Consider the following 17,077-nt stretch of genomic DNA (forward strand, 5'->3'; position numbering starts at 1 on the left):
TTTTTTAACTTTTTTATATGCTCATGTGTACTATTCCAATTTTCTAAGATTCAATATATATTATTTTTGTTTTTAATTTTTATTATTTTCTTTCATATATATTCCTTGAGTTTATTTTTGCATTCTTTTCTCACTCCTTAAGTTGCCTGATTACTTCAGGTATTTAAACAAATGAGAGCAATTTAAAGCAATAGATTGCCTCTGAGGGCAGTTTTGGTCATACTACCAAACCCATACACTGGGTTCCCATTATTTTATAAATAGTTTACTATCAATTAGATAAAAGATCTGTTATCAACAGATAATTTTATATTATCAACATTTGATGCATTGTTTTTAGGGCCTCAAAGTTGACTCCTTCTTTCTTTTCTTTCAGGCCACATCACAGTTTTCTCTTCTTTGTGATTCCATGGACCAAGTAAATGGCTCTGTGGTAAATGAATTTGTGTTACTGGGACTTGCACAATCCTTGGGAATGCAGGTTTTGCTTTTTCTTTTCTTCTCTTTATTCTATGCGGGAATTATCTTGGGAAACATCTTCATTATGTTTACAGTGATTTTTGATTCTCACTTACACTCTCCCATGTATATCCTGCTGGCCAACTTATCATTCATTGACCTGGGCCTTTCATCTACCACAGTTCCTAGGATGATCTCTGATCTTTTCAGTGATTGCAAAATCATCTCCTTCCATAGTTGCATGATACAAATGTTTTTTATTCATGTCATGGGAGGAGTTGAGATGATACTGCTCATAGCCATGGCATATGACAGGTACACAGCAATTTGCAGGCCTCTCCACTACTTAACTATTATGAATCTCAAAATGTGCATGCTTTTGGTAATGACTGCTTGGATCATTGGGGTGATCCATGCTGTGTCTCAGTTTGTTTTTGTCATAAATTTACCTTTCTGTGGCCCTAAAAATGTGGGGAGCTTTTACTGTGATTTTCCTAGGGTTATTAAACTTGCATGCATGGACACTTACAGACTAGAATTTGTGGTCACTGCTAACAGTGGTTTCATATCTATGGGCACCTTCTTTTTCTTAATTGTATCATACATCTTTATTTTGATCACTGTCAGACAACATTCTTCAAAGGATTTATCCAAAGCATTCATCACTTTGTCAGCTCACATCACTGTAGTGGTTTTGTTTTTTGTTCCATGCATGTTTCTCTATGTGTGGCCTTTTCCTACCAAGTCAATGGATACATTTTTTGCCATTGTGGACTTTGTCGTCACTCCTGCCTTAAATCCTGCCATCTATACTTTAAGGAACAGAGATATGAAGGCAGCAATGAGAAGGCTGAGTCAACAAGTTGTAAGTTCTAGAGAGATGTCATAACAGATTTCATTGGTAAGAACACAAGATGAATGTCATGGACCACCATGAACACCATGGAATATGTACACTTTCATTAATGCCTACAGAAAACTGAGAAGTCTACATAAAAAGAGGTATTGAATCAAAGAACTTCACTTTCAAATAGAATTGCAGTAATTTTTGTTAATTATAAAAACTAAAGTGTTATATATTCCTACCTAACCAATAAACCTAAATTTGTAGTTATCATCAATGACTACATTCAATTTTCGTGTAGTTTTTATCTATATATAAATATATACATGAACATATGATTTAGCTTTATTTATCAGTATCTTCATACTGATAATAAGCATCACTGAAAATTAATATTTCTTATGGAAATTATGTGGATCCAATGGATAAAATATGAGTTTATACAAACCAGCAGACATTAAAAATCAAGAAAGAAACAATTTTCATCCTAATTGTACTTTAAGTTAGATAAGTAGGAAGGCAACACTATGTTACAACTCTTAAGAATTGTTTTCAGGGGCGCCTGGGTGGCGCAGTCGGTTAAGCGTCCGACTTTAGCCAGGTCACGATCTCGCGGTCCGTGAGTTCGAGCCCCGCATCAGGCTCTGGGCTGATGGCTCAGAGCCTGTAGCCTGTCTCCGATTCTGTGTCTCCCTCTCTCTCTGCCCCTCCCCCATTCATGCTCTGTCTCTCTCTGTCCCAAAAATAAATAAACGTTGAAAAAAAAAATTTAAGAATTGTTTTCAGCCTTTGTCAATGTATTTTGTACAATGTTACTTTAAAAACATAGTCTAGTATTTTGCATTATGCAAAAATTGTCTATGGTCCCTTTTTTTCCAGAGAAAATTTCTATTGTTCTTGCAGTCTTCCTCAAAGCATTTCTTGATTTACCCTAAAAGAGTATCCACAATTATAAAAGTATTTTGAGGATGTTATTACCTAAAGAAAGGCACCCAACTTAGATCTCAGCTTATTTAATGTACCTATTAAGCCGGAGTACTCAGGACAAAGAAGATGATTGACATCTTTACTTTTACTTTACTTTTCCAAGTAAAACTTGGAAAGTCAAATGGGTCAAGGAGCAAAGGAGAAATCACTTGGATGTATTTTTATGACTGACTTAAGAAACATTAATTGTGGTGACTCAGCCCAGTTGTAACTTCTGCATTGTAAGTAAAGCTGTTCAATAAAATGATGAATAATGAACGAGATTTTCTTACTATTGGTCAAAGTATTTTTCCTATATTTTATCCAAAATTGGTCATAAATGTTATAAGCTATCCTCTTTTTATAACAACTAAAGCATTATTATTTATTGTCTTCTTAATAGATCTGGATTTTTTTATATTTTAAAATCCAATAATACTTTTTTTAATATAATTTATTGCCAAGTTGGCTAATATAGTGTCTATACAGTGTGCTCTTGGTTCTGGGGATAGATTCCCATGATTTATCGCTTACATACAACACCCAGTGCTAATCCCAACAAGTGTTCTCCTCAATGCCCATCACCCATTTTCCCCTCTCCCCCATCAACCCTGTTTGTTCTCTGTATTTAAGAGTCTCTTATTTCCACATCCTTTTTGAGTTAATTTTTGTGAATGGTGAAAGAAAGTGGTCTAGTTTCATTCTTCTGCATGTTGCTGTCCAGTTCTCCCAGCACCATTTGTTAAACAGATTGTCTTTTTTCCATTGGATAATCTTTCCTGCTTTGTCAAAGATTAGTTGGCCATACTTTTGTGGGTCTAGTTCTGGGGTTTCTATTCTATTCCATTGGTCTATGTGTCTGTTTTTGTGCCAATACCATGCTGTCTTGATGATGACAGCTTTGTAGTAGAGGCTAAAGATGTGGGAGTGTGATGGGATTGTGATGCCTCCTGCTTTGGTCTCCTTCTCTTGCACTGTTGGTGGGAATGCAAACTGGTGCAGCTGCTCTGGAAAACAGTTTGGAGGTTCCTCAAAAAATTAAAAATAGACCTACCCTATGACCCAGCAGTAGCACTGCTAGGAATTTACCCAAGGGATACAGGAGTACTGATGCATAGGGGCACTTGTACCCCAATGTTTATAGCAGCACAAATTGTGGAAAGAGCCTAAATGTCCATCAACTGATGAATGGATAAAGAAATTGTGGTTTATAGATACAGTGGAGTACTACGTGGCAATGAGAAAGAATGAAATATGGCGCTTTGTAGCAACGTGGATGGAACTGGAGAGTGTGATGCTAAGTGAAATAAGCCATACAGAGAAAGACAGATACCATATGTTTTCACTCTTATGTGGATCCTGAGAAACTTAACAGAAACCCATGGGGGAGGGGAAGGACAAAAAAGAGAAAAAAGAGGTTAGAGTGGGAGAGAGAGCCAAAGCATAAGAGACTCTTAAAAACTGAAAACAGGGGCGCCTGGGTGGCTCAGTCGGTTAAGCGGCCGACTTCGGCTCAGGTCACAATCTCGCGGTCCATGAGTTTGAGCCCCGCATCGGGCTCTGTGCTGACAGCTCAGAGCCTGGAGCCTGTTTCAGATTCTGAAAATTCATGCTCTGTCTCTCTCTGTCTCAAAAATAAATAAACGTTAAAAAAAAATTTAAAAAAAAAAACAAAAAACTGAAAACAAACTGAGGGTTGATGGGGGATGGGAGGGAGGGTAGGGTAGGTGATGGGCATTGAAGAGGGCATTTTTTGGGATGAGCACTGGGTGTTGTATGGAAACTAATTTGACAATATATTTCATATAATAAAAAAATAAATAAAAATAAAAATAAATTTAAAAAAAGAGTCTCTTATGGTTTGCCTCCCTCTCTGTTTGAAACTACTTCTTCCCCTTCCCATCCCCCATGGTCTTCTGTTAAGTTTCTCAAGTTCCACATATGAGTGAAAACATATGATATCTGTCTTTCTATGACTGAGTTATATCACTTAGCAAAACACCCTCTAGTTCCATCTGGATTTTAATTTCAGATCTTACTGGTTTCAACTAGATTCTATTAAAAAGTCACCTTTAACAGAGAAAGACAAACACCATATGATTTCACTTATATGTGGAATCTAAAACACAAAACAAACAAAAACAGAGTCTTAAATACAGGAAAAAAACTGGTGGTTGTCAGAGGGGAGATTGGAGGGGGGATGGGGAAAATAGATAAAGGGGATTCAGATGTACAAACTTCCAGTTACAAAATAAATAAGTCACAGAGATGAAAAGTATAGCATAGGGAATAAAGTCAGTAACATTGTAATAACGTTGTGATGACAGAAAGTGACTGAAGTTAGCATGGTGAGCACTGAGTAATGTACATAATTGTCAAATCAATGTGTTATACACCTGAAACTAATATAACACTGTATGTCAACTATACTTCTATTAAAAAAGAGTTTAGGTAAATATAGATAAAGGAAATAAAGTTTCATTTGCACAGAGAAAAAAATCACCTTTAGATTTAGTGAGATATTTAAAATACCTAAATGAGCCAAGAAATTGTGACAACAGCTCCTGACTCCAGAAAATTCTGTGTGTTTCCTCAAGGGAAAATCTGAGAGCCTATAAGAGTCTCCGTACTCAAAGTTCAGGCTAGCTATTTCCAGATCTCCTCACACCTGCTCACACCTCCATAAATGGCTCTTCACTGAGTGGTTTACTAAGGAGGACAATTCATACAGACTTTATGCTCTTGAAATTTTATGCTTCAAGAGAAAGTGCAAATAAAAGGAAAATCTGTACTCTTTTTTGCAATAGTCTCTTCCAGTTATGAAGGAGGTAGGTGGAATGATGAAAATGAAGTATATTAGCAGAACTAACCAAAGTGTAGAATTTTATTGACAATGAGATGCTTCTATTATCAGTAAGAGCCCATTTGGCAGAATTTAATTATGCATGTATCTTCAAGAAAAATGGAAGGATTTTGTGAGGTCAGTTTAAATACTTACAAGAGTTAGTATAAATATTAGCAAGCATTGTCCTTGTTGTGTTAAACAACCTAGTATATGTTATACAAGTGTTATGAGTGTTGAGTCCTTCCCCTGTATCTTCCAGGCTAATATATTCTTTCATCTCTATTTAAGCATCCTTTTTCCCGTAAAGCCCAGATTCATTGATCTCTTACTCACTTATTTCCCTCCCTCCCTCCTGCAACCCCAATGAAATTTGATTTTGGATATTTCTTTCACATGAAGGTACAAATCATACTCTTAGAGCTGTAGAATTTTGTTTTAGAAAGCTTTTGATCCAATAAGCTCATTTTTAAACAGGAAAACTAAGGCTTGGATATTTTGAATGACATGCTAAAGTCACACAGTAAATTTGTACTAGAACCCCAAAGTCTCCTGACTTCAATCTCAATGAAACTTATAAAATAAAGATTTTAGGTATTTTTCTTTAAAAATCGGTAAAAGACATTTAGGACAAACATAATATCCTAAAGTTTGAATTTTAAGTTTAATCTGGTACATAGGGAAAGATTTTATTGTTCATTTGTAGCTGGCTCTTCATGATTACTGTAGCCAATGTATAAGATTCTGGAAAACTCCTTCAATAAACCTAATGTTTCACTTAGAATTAACATAATCCTTCTAAAACCCCTTGCACCATTTTTGAAGAACCAGGTATGATCTTTGAAAGGATTGCATTCATGAAGGATCCCCTGTAAATGAGAATCCTCTATATTCATTCACTCCTCAGTAACATACTCAAGAAATGAAATGTTTTAACTGAGAAATTCCTTTTGCTGAAGAATAACATATATGAATTCTTGTTACCATGGTAGAAAGTCTTTTCACTGCAAAAGAGAACCCTTTTGTCAACTATCACCCTTGATATATTTCTTATGGAGATAAAAGTATTGAGTTTGTCCTCTAAGTGAAATGAAATGGTTGCATGTAAGTTAATATCTAAGTTCAATTCTAAATTGAATACTTTGAAGGGCACCTGGGTGGCTCAGTCACTTAAGCGTCAGACTCTTGGTTTCAGCTCAGGTGGGGATCTCATGGTTCATGCGTTCGAACCCTGCATTGGGTTCTGTGCTGACAGCACAGAGCCTGCTTGGGTTTCTCTCTCCCTCTCTCTCTCTCTCTGCCCCTCCCGGCTTGTGTGTGCTCTCTCTCTTGAAATAAATAAATGAACTTTAAAAAAAAAAGTAACATACTTTGATTCTTAAGAAACATCCTAACCAGTCACATCACAATAGGAATCCCATCCACTTGATTGTCAATGATTAGTATGATTGTATTTATTACTGTGCTAAGCAGATGGGAAAGGTGTGTTTGTGTCTTGTTTTACTATTAGACTTCTCTTTTTACTTGGAAATAAAATTATAATTCCTAAGTTTTTATAGGACTTTGAAAACAGTATTATGAAGCATTAGTGGATAGGGCTAAGGAATGGGATTTGGGATAATGACAAGAAAAGTGTAATTTCCAAGGGCTACAGAATAACTGTGATGGGAGAAGTAGTGAAAAAAAATTCTTCTACTCCCCCAAGAAATTTGGTTAAGATTAACCCACTATACTTTCATGCCTCCCTAGCACCCACCAATTTCCACAATTATTCAGAGTAGAATCATTTATATACTCCTTTTTTTAATCTCCCACATCCTGTTGACAAATATCCTGTTTTTACTACCTTAATAATGGCTATCATGTATTGACTATTCACTATTTATTAGAAATGTATTAAACAATTGCACATAATGCTTTAATAGTTCTTCACTGTCCTCATAATAAAACACAAATCCCTTAGCAGGCATTCCAGAATCCTTTTTCAATTTTATCTCCTATTAAACCCCTTCACATTTTCCCTCATGCAATTTTTTTTTTTTTGCATTTTCCACACTTTTAATTTCACCTCTAAATTACCTTTCTTTTATCCTTTTATTTTCTGCTATTTTATTTTTCTTCCATTTTTCATCTTTAATTTTATTTTGGACTAACTCCTTTTCTTCTAAGCATTTTGGTATCACTAAATGATAAGTATAAATTCCATTCTCTATAAGGCCTTATAATTCTGACCTTCTTTTTTAGAATCCTCATTTATTTAAACTTCTCCTAAGATTGAATTTCTACATCTGTCTTAGCTTTCATGTTTCTATCCAAGCTTCTAAGAAACTATGAAAATTATTTTGGAATTGTGTCCCTCACTCATGCCCCACAGAGTACTAGACTAGTGGTGATTTTGAGAATTTTTGATGCAGTGCATTTGTTTTAAAGATGGGAAAACAAAAGGATGCAGGGAACTGAAATTCAATCATCTTGTTATGAACAAGATGAACAATAACATCTATGTTATTTCTAGAAGTCAAGTAAAATTTGTAAATTATTACCAGGGAAATGGGGTTTCTCTGTGAATCGAAGGCAACAAATATTACTACTAATAATTATCCAAATTCATTTTGTACTTACTAAATACAAAAACTATGCAAAACACTTTACATTTAATACCTCATTTGAAATTCATTATAACCATAAGAAGTGAATATAATTAGTATCTACATTTGTAAAAATGGTAAAAATAAGTCTTAAAGAGTAAGTCCAAGGTCCACAGATTACATTCAAAATTTATACACTATAAATTGCCTCACAGAGCAAAATTGTGAATGAGGATTTGTCTTAGTTTCATAAAGAGGTTTCCAACAACTGTACATAAAATGATTGTGATGGGCTACAAAACCACTAAGAATACTTTTTCAAAAATGTATGCCACAAAAAGTCCTTGTAAATATAAAGATCATATAAGTATGTACTTAATAGCTAAGATACTGTTTTGGAGTTCAAAGGAAAAGGAGATAAACATATGATGGTGATATAGACTTAATCTGGCACAGAAGGTCACATGAACAAAGGAATTTTATTAGAAATAAGCCTAGCATAAGTGCAAATACTGAGAAGACTTGAATAACTGGACTATAAGGCACAGTCAGGGGAGGGGTGTGGAGTAAAATGGTGGGTTTAGATTGTATGCATTTATGTAATAAACCATAGATAGACATTATATGAGTAAGCAGAATGACACAAAATGAGGCTTTGAATTTGAATATAATAATTCTGACTTTCTTCTTACTCTATTCTCTAAGGTGACTACAGAGGCTCTTTCCTGGAATGAATCAATAAATGACACAAATTACTCCATGGTGACTGAGTTCATTTTTCTGGGACTCTCCAATTCTCAGGAATTCCAGATATTCCTACTGGTGTTCTTTTTTATATTCTATGTGGGAATTGTGTTTGGAAACCTTCTTATTGTCATAACTGTGGCTTCTGACTCCCATCTTCACTCTCCCATGTACTTCCTGCTGGCTAACCTCTCACTCATTGACCTATGTCTGTCTTCCGTCACAGCCCCCAAGATGATTGCTGACTTTTTCAGTAAACGCAAAGTCATCTCTTTCAAGGGTTGCCTTGCTCAGATATTTCTCGTTCACTTTTTTGGTGGGAGTGAGTTGGTGATCCTTATAGCCATGGCCTTTGACAGATATGTAGCAATCTGTAAACCTCTTCGCTACTCTATAGTTATGTGTGACCATGTATGTTTTGGCATTGTGACTGCTGCATGGGGAACTGGCTTTCTCCATTCAGTGAGCCAGTTGGCTTTTGCAGTAAACTTACCTTTCTGTGGTCCCAATGAGGTTGATAGCTTTTACTGTGACCTACCTAGGGTTATCAAACTTGCTTGTATAGACACCTATAGATTGGATGTCATGGTCATTGCTAACAGTGGTGTGCTCACTGTGTGTTCTTTTGTTTTCCTAATCATCTCCTATGCTATCATCCTAGTAACCATCCAGCAACGCCCTTCAGACAAGTCGTCCAAGGCTCTGTCCACTCTGACTGCTCACATCACAGTAGTTCTTTTGTTCTTTGGACCATGTATCTTCATTTATGCCTGGCCATTCCCCATCAAGTCACTAGATAAATCCCTTGCTGTGTTTTATTCTGTGGTCACTCCTCTCTTGAACCCAATTATATACACACTGAGGAACAAAGACATGAAGACTGCAATGAGACGACTGAGTAAATGGAATGTGAATTCTAGTGTAAAATTTTAGATATCTCCTAACTTTAAGGCTAAACTAAGATAATGACATAAAATAAAGTTGTTGAAGTACTTGGTAAAGCTCATGAAAATCTTACTTTCCATTTCTTAGTAAATGTCAAAGAACTTTCACATAAATTGCCTCAATTTATCCTTTGACAAATTTGTATTTTATATTTTTAGATACAGATACAAAGTTAATATGCTTTCAAAATATTATCTAATTCTCAGAACAATGGCATAAATATGTCAATATTTGTACACTTCTGTGGCTGAGTAGTTCTGAGCATAATAGATGGAAACACAGAAATTAGCCTGGCTTATAATATTTTTATATTTTTATTTGACTCATTTTCCCTAAAAACATCAAGGAAGCAACTTCCATACACCTAACTCAAAAAACATGCTTAGTGATAAGGATATTTATGAGCTAATTTTTTTCTTTTTAAATATATGAAATTTATTGTCAAATTGGTTTCCATACAACACCCAGTGCTATGAGCTAACTTTTAAGAGGTTTAGAAAAGAAACTCTTCACACTGTAACAGTCTATAGTTCGTCTGCAATCACTAGAATAACCCATAATCCATGAGATCATTATTAAAAGTGACAGGAAGAGTAAGTCTGACAATGTGAAATTTGCCTTACAGGCACTTGATATCTTGTAGCTTACAAGATATCACAAGCAGTAAAAGGCATTTAGAAAGATCCAAGTTCTTTCAACGTGTTGGCACAAAGTATATCAGTTTGATCCATTCACATCATTTTCCATGGTTAACTTTTAGAAACACAGACTTTGAAGTCAAAAAGAGATGGGTCCAACTCTACTTCTGCATTAGTAATCGTGACTGGGCATTAGCTTGTCTAAGCTTCAGTTTCCACATGTGCAACAGGAGGGTAATAATACCTATATATATGGTTATTATGAGGGATAATAAGACAATAGATATAAATCTATTTTATATCAGATATCATTGCATATAAGATAAATAGTGCATATCAGTGTGCTATTTATAAATTTTTAAATAAATCAATAAATTTATTGATTTATATCAGATAAATAGCACATTTTGTGGCATATTATCAGGATCCCATAAGTATCAGGTACTATTAACATTATTATATAAAGCCTATATATTAACAGGCCAAAAGTTCTCAACCTTTATCTTATCCTGACATACTTGAGGGATATGATATAAACCAATCTTAACAGATGCTCATTTTGGGGACATTGTAGTTGTAAGTGTAAGTGTGTACATGTATGTGCAAGTGTGTATTCATGCTCATACACCCTACCATTCTAGGAACACATGTCAAAAAGTCAAGATAGAAGTAGAGGGAGTATAAATTTTTAAAAAGCTTGGAAAATTATTCTGATAAAGAGCTTCACACTCCAGCAAGAATCACTGAACCACGCTACAATTGAAGATTAAATATAATAAGAAAAGAATGCAGTTTTTCAAATTGTAGCTTAATAAATAAGGAGAGTCAGATGATAAGAGAATTAAAATCATGTTTACCACAGGGGGGAAAAAAGAGAATAGAAATTCCATAAGCAGGTTGAAAACATAAGAAAATGAGCAAATGATAATGGCAGTATCTCAAATCAGTGGAGAAAAGAAGGACCTATTAATGTGATGGTGGAATAATTGGATAGTAATTTGGGAAAAGATATATTGGACCTACTCTTTATGCCACATGCCAGGACAATATCTAAGTAAACTGAAGCAGAAATAGTTTTTTAACTACACAAATATTAAAAGAAAACATGAGTTATAATTTGTTTGTAATCCATGAATATGATAAAGATTGATAATGTCAACTAAATCAAATTAATGTTTTAAATGCATGATAAAACCATGAACAAAGTAGAGAAGATAAATATGGTATCAGGAGAAAGTATTTACAACTCACATGGCAAAGAATAACAGCTGTAATTATAAAGAACTTCTAAAAACACACCAGCAAACAAAAAAATAGACAAAACATATTAATTTATAATTGATATGTAAAGAGATAAAAATGGGTTAAATACATTTAAAAAAAATCAAGTTCTCGGGGTTGGGTGGCTTAGTCACTTAAGCACCTGACTCTTGATTTCAGCTCAGGTCATGATCTCTAGATTCATGAGTTTAAGCCCCCATCAGGTTCTGCACTGACAGCATAGAGCCTGGTTGGGATTCTCTCTCTTTCTCCCTCTCTCACTAAATAAATAAACTCTAAAAAAAATGTTCAAGCTCTTTCATGTTAAGATACACACAGCTTAAAACTAAGCTGAAATACCAATTTTGATCTTAAGATATAAAATATCTGACTTCAATATTCAATAATACACCTTACTGGTAAAGATATACATAAAAGGGCCCTCATATGCACTATTGATAAGAATACAAAATGGTGTTACATCTTGGCAATATCTACGAAATATATAATGCTAACTTCTGACCCAATGATCCTAATTCTATCCTGACAATACATGTACAAAAATGCAAAATAACCCATGAATTTGTTGCAGCATTGTTTTAAATAGCAAAAAATTAAAAAATACTTAAATGAAAATCAGAAAAAAACTGTAAAAATTATACATTATGGAACATTAAGTAACTATAAAAATTTGTGAGGACTATCTCCAAATAAGGGCTCTGGGGGAATCTACAAGGTATAAGTTAAATGAAAACAATTAAGCTGGAAAAGAATGTGTCCAGGATGTTAATTTTTATTTTAAAATGGGGATATATATGTTGGGTTTATATATATATAAATATATATATAAATATATATATATATTTATATATTTATTTAATATTATTTAATATATTATAATTAAATATATTTAATATTATTTAGTATTATTTAATATATTATATATTTATTTAATATTTATAAAAATAAATATATATTTTATAAAGAATTATAGAAATATTTTCAATGGTAAACCAAAAAAGTAAAAATGGTTTCTTATAGAGAAAGAGAAAACAGGGCAAGGGACAAGGATAAGAGTTAGATTTTTCTGAATATGTCCTATTTTACAGTTTTGACACTGAAATCCTGTAAATGTTTTTACATAATTAAAAATTAAATTAAATCAAAAGAAAAATGTTCTGCTAGGTAAGTCATACAGTGAATCTCAAAAAATTTCAAGATTAGCACCTTTAAAAAGTATGTTCTCTGACTAAAATGCAATCAAATTAGAAATCAACAACCAAAAGATATATAGAATAGTAAAATTGGCAAAAAAAAATTAGTAGGCCTCTCTCCAAAATAGATATTAAATAATAAACAAATTAAAAGATGCTCAACATCATTAACTGTTAGGGAAATGCAAATTAAAACCCCATTAAGACACTATTTCACATACACACTAGAAAGGCTCTAATCAAAAAGACAGATTATAACAAGTGCTAGCAAAGATGAGAAAAAAAAATAGAACCCTCATACATAAGTGGGAATGTAAAATGCACCTGCTTTACAAAAGACTTTAAATGTAAATAGCCTAAAGACTCCAATCAAAAGACAGAGTGGAGTCATTGAGTTACCTAAATCTATTCTCCTGCTGCATGATTCTTCTTTTGTTCAGCTTCACTATTTGCCATTATTTTGTCTTCTATGTCACTAATTCATTCCTCTGATTCTTCCAGCCTACTGTTCATTGCATCAAGCCTGTTTTTAATCTCATTTATTATATTTTCATCTCTGATTGATTCATTTTTACCTCTATTATCTCTGTGGTAAGGGTCTCCCTCATGTCTTCTACTCTTTTCTCAAGCCCAGTGAATATCCTTATGATGGTTGCTTTAAATTCTCTATTAGGCATGTCACTTAGATCTCTAGCTGTGGACTTCTCTTTTTCTTTCATCTGGGACAAATGCTCGGTCTTGGCATTTTGTCTAAGTCTCTGCCTTCTTCCCTGTGTTAGAAAAGCCAATTATGTCTCCTTCTCCTAAAAGTAAGGGCCTTATGAAGAAGTCATGTAGTTCCCAAAGCCTGGAGCTTTAGGGAGTGTCTCCAGTGTGTACTGTGTGCAAACTACTATTGTGTTTTGGCTGCTGTCTCCTTCAGGCCAGTTATCTGCAGAGGCTCTCCTTGCCTACAGTGGGCTCTGTTTTGTTCCTGCCCTGAATGTAGTGACTCTTAACTGGGTGTGCCCTGGTCTGCTTGTGAAATGAGACTTGTCACCAACTCCACTGGAACTGAGGCACTGCAAAACACTACTGGGCATTACCCAACGAACACAAAAAAGTTAATTTAAATGGATACATGCACCCATTTGTTTATAACAGATTATATACAACAGCCAAATTATGGGAACAACCCAAGTGTCCACCTACTGATGAATGGATAAAGAAGATGTGGTATATATACACAATGAAATATTATTCTGCCATAAAAAGAATGAAATCTTGCCATTTGCTCCATGGATGGAGCTAGAGAGCATTATGCTAAATGAAATAATTCAGTCAGAGAAAGACAATGATTTCACTTATATGTGGAATTTAAGAAATAAAACAAGTGAGAAAATGGGGGAAAAAGAGAGAAAGAGGTAAAGCAAGAAGGAGATTCTTAACTATAGAGAACAAACTGATGATTACCAGAGAGGAGGTAAGTAGTAGAATGAGTGAAATAGGTGATGAGGATTAAGGAGTGCACCTGTTGTGATGAGCAATGGGTGTTGTATAAAAGTGTTGAATCACTGTATTGTACACCTGAAACTAATATTATACTGTATATTAACTAACTGGAATTTAAATAAAAACTTTAGGGGTATCGGGTGGCTCAGTCAGTTCAGCGTCTGACTCTTGGTTTTGGCTCAGGTCACAATCTCATGGTTTGTGGTTTTGAGCCCCACATCAGGCTCTGCACTGACAGTGTGGATACTGCTTGGAATTCTTTCTGTCTCCCTCTCTATAACCCTCCCCACTCATCTTCTCTCTCAAAATAAACAAATAAACTAAATTAACTAATTAAAACTTTTTTAAAAGGCCACCTACTAAATGGGAGAAGATATTTGCAAATGATATATCTTATAAGGGGTTGATATCCTAAATATATGAAGAATTTATGCAACTCAACATAAAAACAAAGCAATCCAATTAAAAAATGGGAAGAGAATCTGAATACACATTTTCCAAAGAAGAAATACAGATGGGAAAAGAAACACGAAAAGGTGCTTAACATTACTACTTAAGGAAATACAAATCAAAACAACGAGAGGACACCTCACATTAGAATGGCTTAGAATAAAAAGACAAGAAATAACATGTGTTGGTGAGCAGGTGGAATAAAAGCAAACTTCATGAAGTATTGGTGGGAATGTAATTGGTGCAACCACCAGGGAAAACAGTATGGAGTTTCCTCAAAAAATTAAAAATAGGAATATCATATGATCCAATATTTCCACTACTGGGTATTTATCCAAAAACAAAAACACTAATTCAAAAATACATATGTATCCCAATGTTTATTGCAACATTATTTACCATAGCCAAGATATGGAAGAAACCCAGTGTCCATTAATAGGTAAATGGATAAAGAATATGTGGTGTATGTACACAATGGAATATTAGGCACAAGAAAAAATGAAATCTTGCCATTTGAGCATGTATGGATGTAGAGGGTATTAAGCTACATGAAATAAGTCAGTCAGAGGAAGACAAATACAATATGATTTCATTTATATGTGGAATCTAACAAACAAAACAAATGAGCATACAAACAAACAAGAGACTCTTAAATACAGGGGACAAACTGGTGGTTGCTAGAGGAGAAGTGGGTTGATGGATGGGCAAAATGAAGAAAGAGGATTAAAGAGTACAAACTTCCAGTTACAAAAAAAAATAAGTCACAGAGATGGAAAGTACAGCATAGGAATATAATCAATAATATTGTAATAACATATATGGCGACAGATGGTGACTACGTTTATTGTGATAAACACTGAGTATAGTTTTTTAATTACTATGTTGTACATTTAAAATTAATAAAACATTTTATGTCCACTAATTTCAATAATAAAAAAGGATATGTATTTTTTTTATGTTATATAAGATTAACATGAAAAAAACAGCAAAAGGGGCATCTGGTGGTTCAGTCATTTAAGCTCAGGTTATGATCCGCAGTTGTGGGATTTAGCCCTGAATCAGGCTCTGTGCTGAGTGTGGAGCTGCTTAAGATTCTTTATCTCCCCCTCTCTCTGCTCCTTCCCTGCTCACACACTCTCTCCTGCTCTTTCTCACTCTCAAAAGAAGGGAAGGGGAAGGGAAGAAGAGGAAGAAGAGGAAAAAGAGAAGGAAGAGGAAGAAGAGGAAGAAGAAGGAGGATGAGGAGGAGAAGAAGAAGGGAAGGAGAGGAGATGACAGGAAAGAAAGAGAAGGGAAGGGAAGGAGTAGAGGGGAGGGAGGGGAGGCAAAGACAAAAAAGAAAAATAAAAAAACAGCTTTCCACATGGAAAAACCATAAATTGGATTTCACCACATACTATATACCAAAATGAATTCAAGACAGATTAAAGGTGTAAAACATCATAAACAAGACTTTTTAACCTTTGGATTTTTAAAAGTTTTTTAAATGTTTATTATTTATTTTTGAGAGAGAGAGAGAGAGAGAGAGAGAGAGAGAGAGAAGAGTGGGGGAGGGGCAGAGAAAGAGGGAGACATAGAATCTGCAGCAGGATCCAGGCTCTGAGCTGTCAGCACAGAGCCCAACACAGGGCTTGAAATCACAAACCATGAGATCATGACCAGAGCCAACGTCAGACACTTAACTGACTGAGCCACCCAAGCGCCCGATATAACTTTTGGATTCTGATCGATCTTCATATAATGGCAGCCACATAAATCTGTCCATAAATATCATGCACAAAAGATGTAAAATTGAAAACAGTTACAAAGGAAACCACATATACCTTGCCCTATCATTGCTAGGAGATAGGAAAAACCATAAATTTCAAATTGTGTGTGAAATAAACCACAAATTCCAGCTGCGATAACTATTGGAGTGTCCCCCACCACTTGAAGCTATGGATGCAGAGAAGAGAAGAAGCTTAAAGATCCCAAGTGGAAGATGCAAAAGGTGTGGAGGACATAATAATGTCTCTAAAAAGAATGTCCATTACTAAACGCTAAAAATATGGGAGATTAGAACGGCTATTAAACGGAAAAGTGTGGGAAGTTATGTAAATCCCTTCTGGAATCATTTAAAAACTCAAAGTTTTCTGGTAACCAATTCTTAAACATGATGTATTTTCCTGATTAAGTTACATAAAAACGTTTACCTTAAATGGCCATACATAACGTTTTGATTACCAAATGTGACACATCAACAACACAAAAAAGAACAAAAACAGTACAGAGAAAGTCATGAAGAGGAGAGAATAATGATCTTTGTTTTTTCAGAATTATACCAGAAATCTTTCTCTCCTCGAAAAAGTCAATCAGTCAATACAAACACAGTCTTGCTTTTTCTTTTAAACTCCTGTGCTTCTGTGAGTGCTCTCGATTCAGAGTGACTGCTAAGCCTATTTTCATATCTGATTGGATTTCTTTCTTTTTTAAGGCTGAATAATATTTCAGGGTATGTATTTTTTTTTTCAATTCTCATTTATTTTTGGCTCTTGGGGCAATGTTATCTTGTGTATGTATTTATTTATCCATTCATTCATCCATGGACATTTAGGTTTTTTCCTATCTTGGTTATTGTAAATAATGCTACAGTGAAC

At 34.5% G+C, this 17,077-nt stretch overlaps 2 protein-coding genes across 2 annotated transcripts; both read left to right on the forward strand.

Annotated features, from left to right (window-relative positions):
• Positions 1 to 357: 357 nt before the first annotated feature.
• On the forward strand, positions 358 to 1,348 carry LOC112855320 (olfactory receptor 4F21-like). Its single transcript, XM_025918937.2, has one exon. It carries the CDS (start codon positions 410 to 412, stop codon positions 1,346 to 1,348), a length of 939 nt encoding a protein of 312 aa, XP_025774722.2. The 5' UTR covers positions 358 to 409.
• Positions 1,349 to 8,407: 7,059 nt separating this feature from the next.
• Positions 8,408 to 9,376, forward strand: LOC112855199 (olfactory receptor 4F4). The gene has a single exon (XM_025918749.2). The coding sequence runs from the start codon at positions 8,459 to 8,461 to the stop codon at positions 9,374 to 9,376; it is 918 nt and encodes a 305-aa protein (XP_025774534.2). The 5' UTR covers positions 8,408 to 8,458.
• The last annotated feature ends 7,701 nt before the right edge of the window (positions 9,377 to 17,077 follow it).

The sequence above is a fragment of the Puma concolor genome, chromosome B3, assembly GCF_028749965.1.
Source record: "Puma concolor isolate L17-30 chromosome B3, mPumCon1.1.hap2, whole genome shotgun sequence".
Classification (NCBI taxonomy): Eukaryota; Metazoa; Chordata; class Mammalia; order Carnivora; family Felidae; genus Puma; species Puma concolor.

Coding starts and splice junctions, on each gene's coding strand:
- LOC112855320 (XM_025918937.2), top strand. CDS start 410: ATGGACCAAGTAAATGGCTCTGTGGTAAATGAATTTGTGTTACTGGGA.
- LOC112855199 (XM_025918749.2), top strand. CDS start 8,459: ATGGTGACTGAGTTCATTTTTCTGGGACTCTCCAATTCTCAGGAATTC.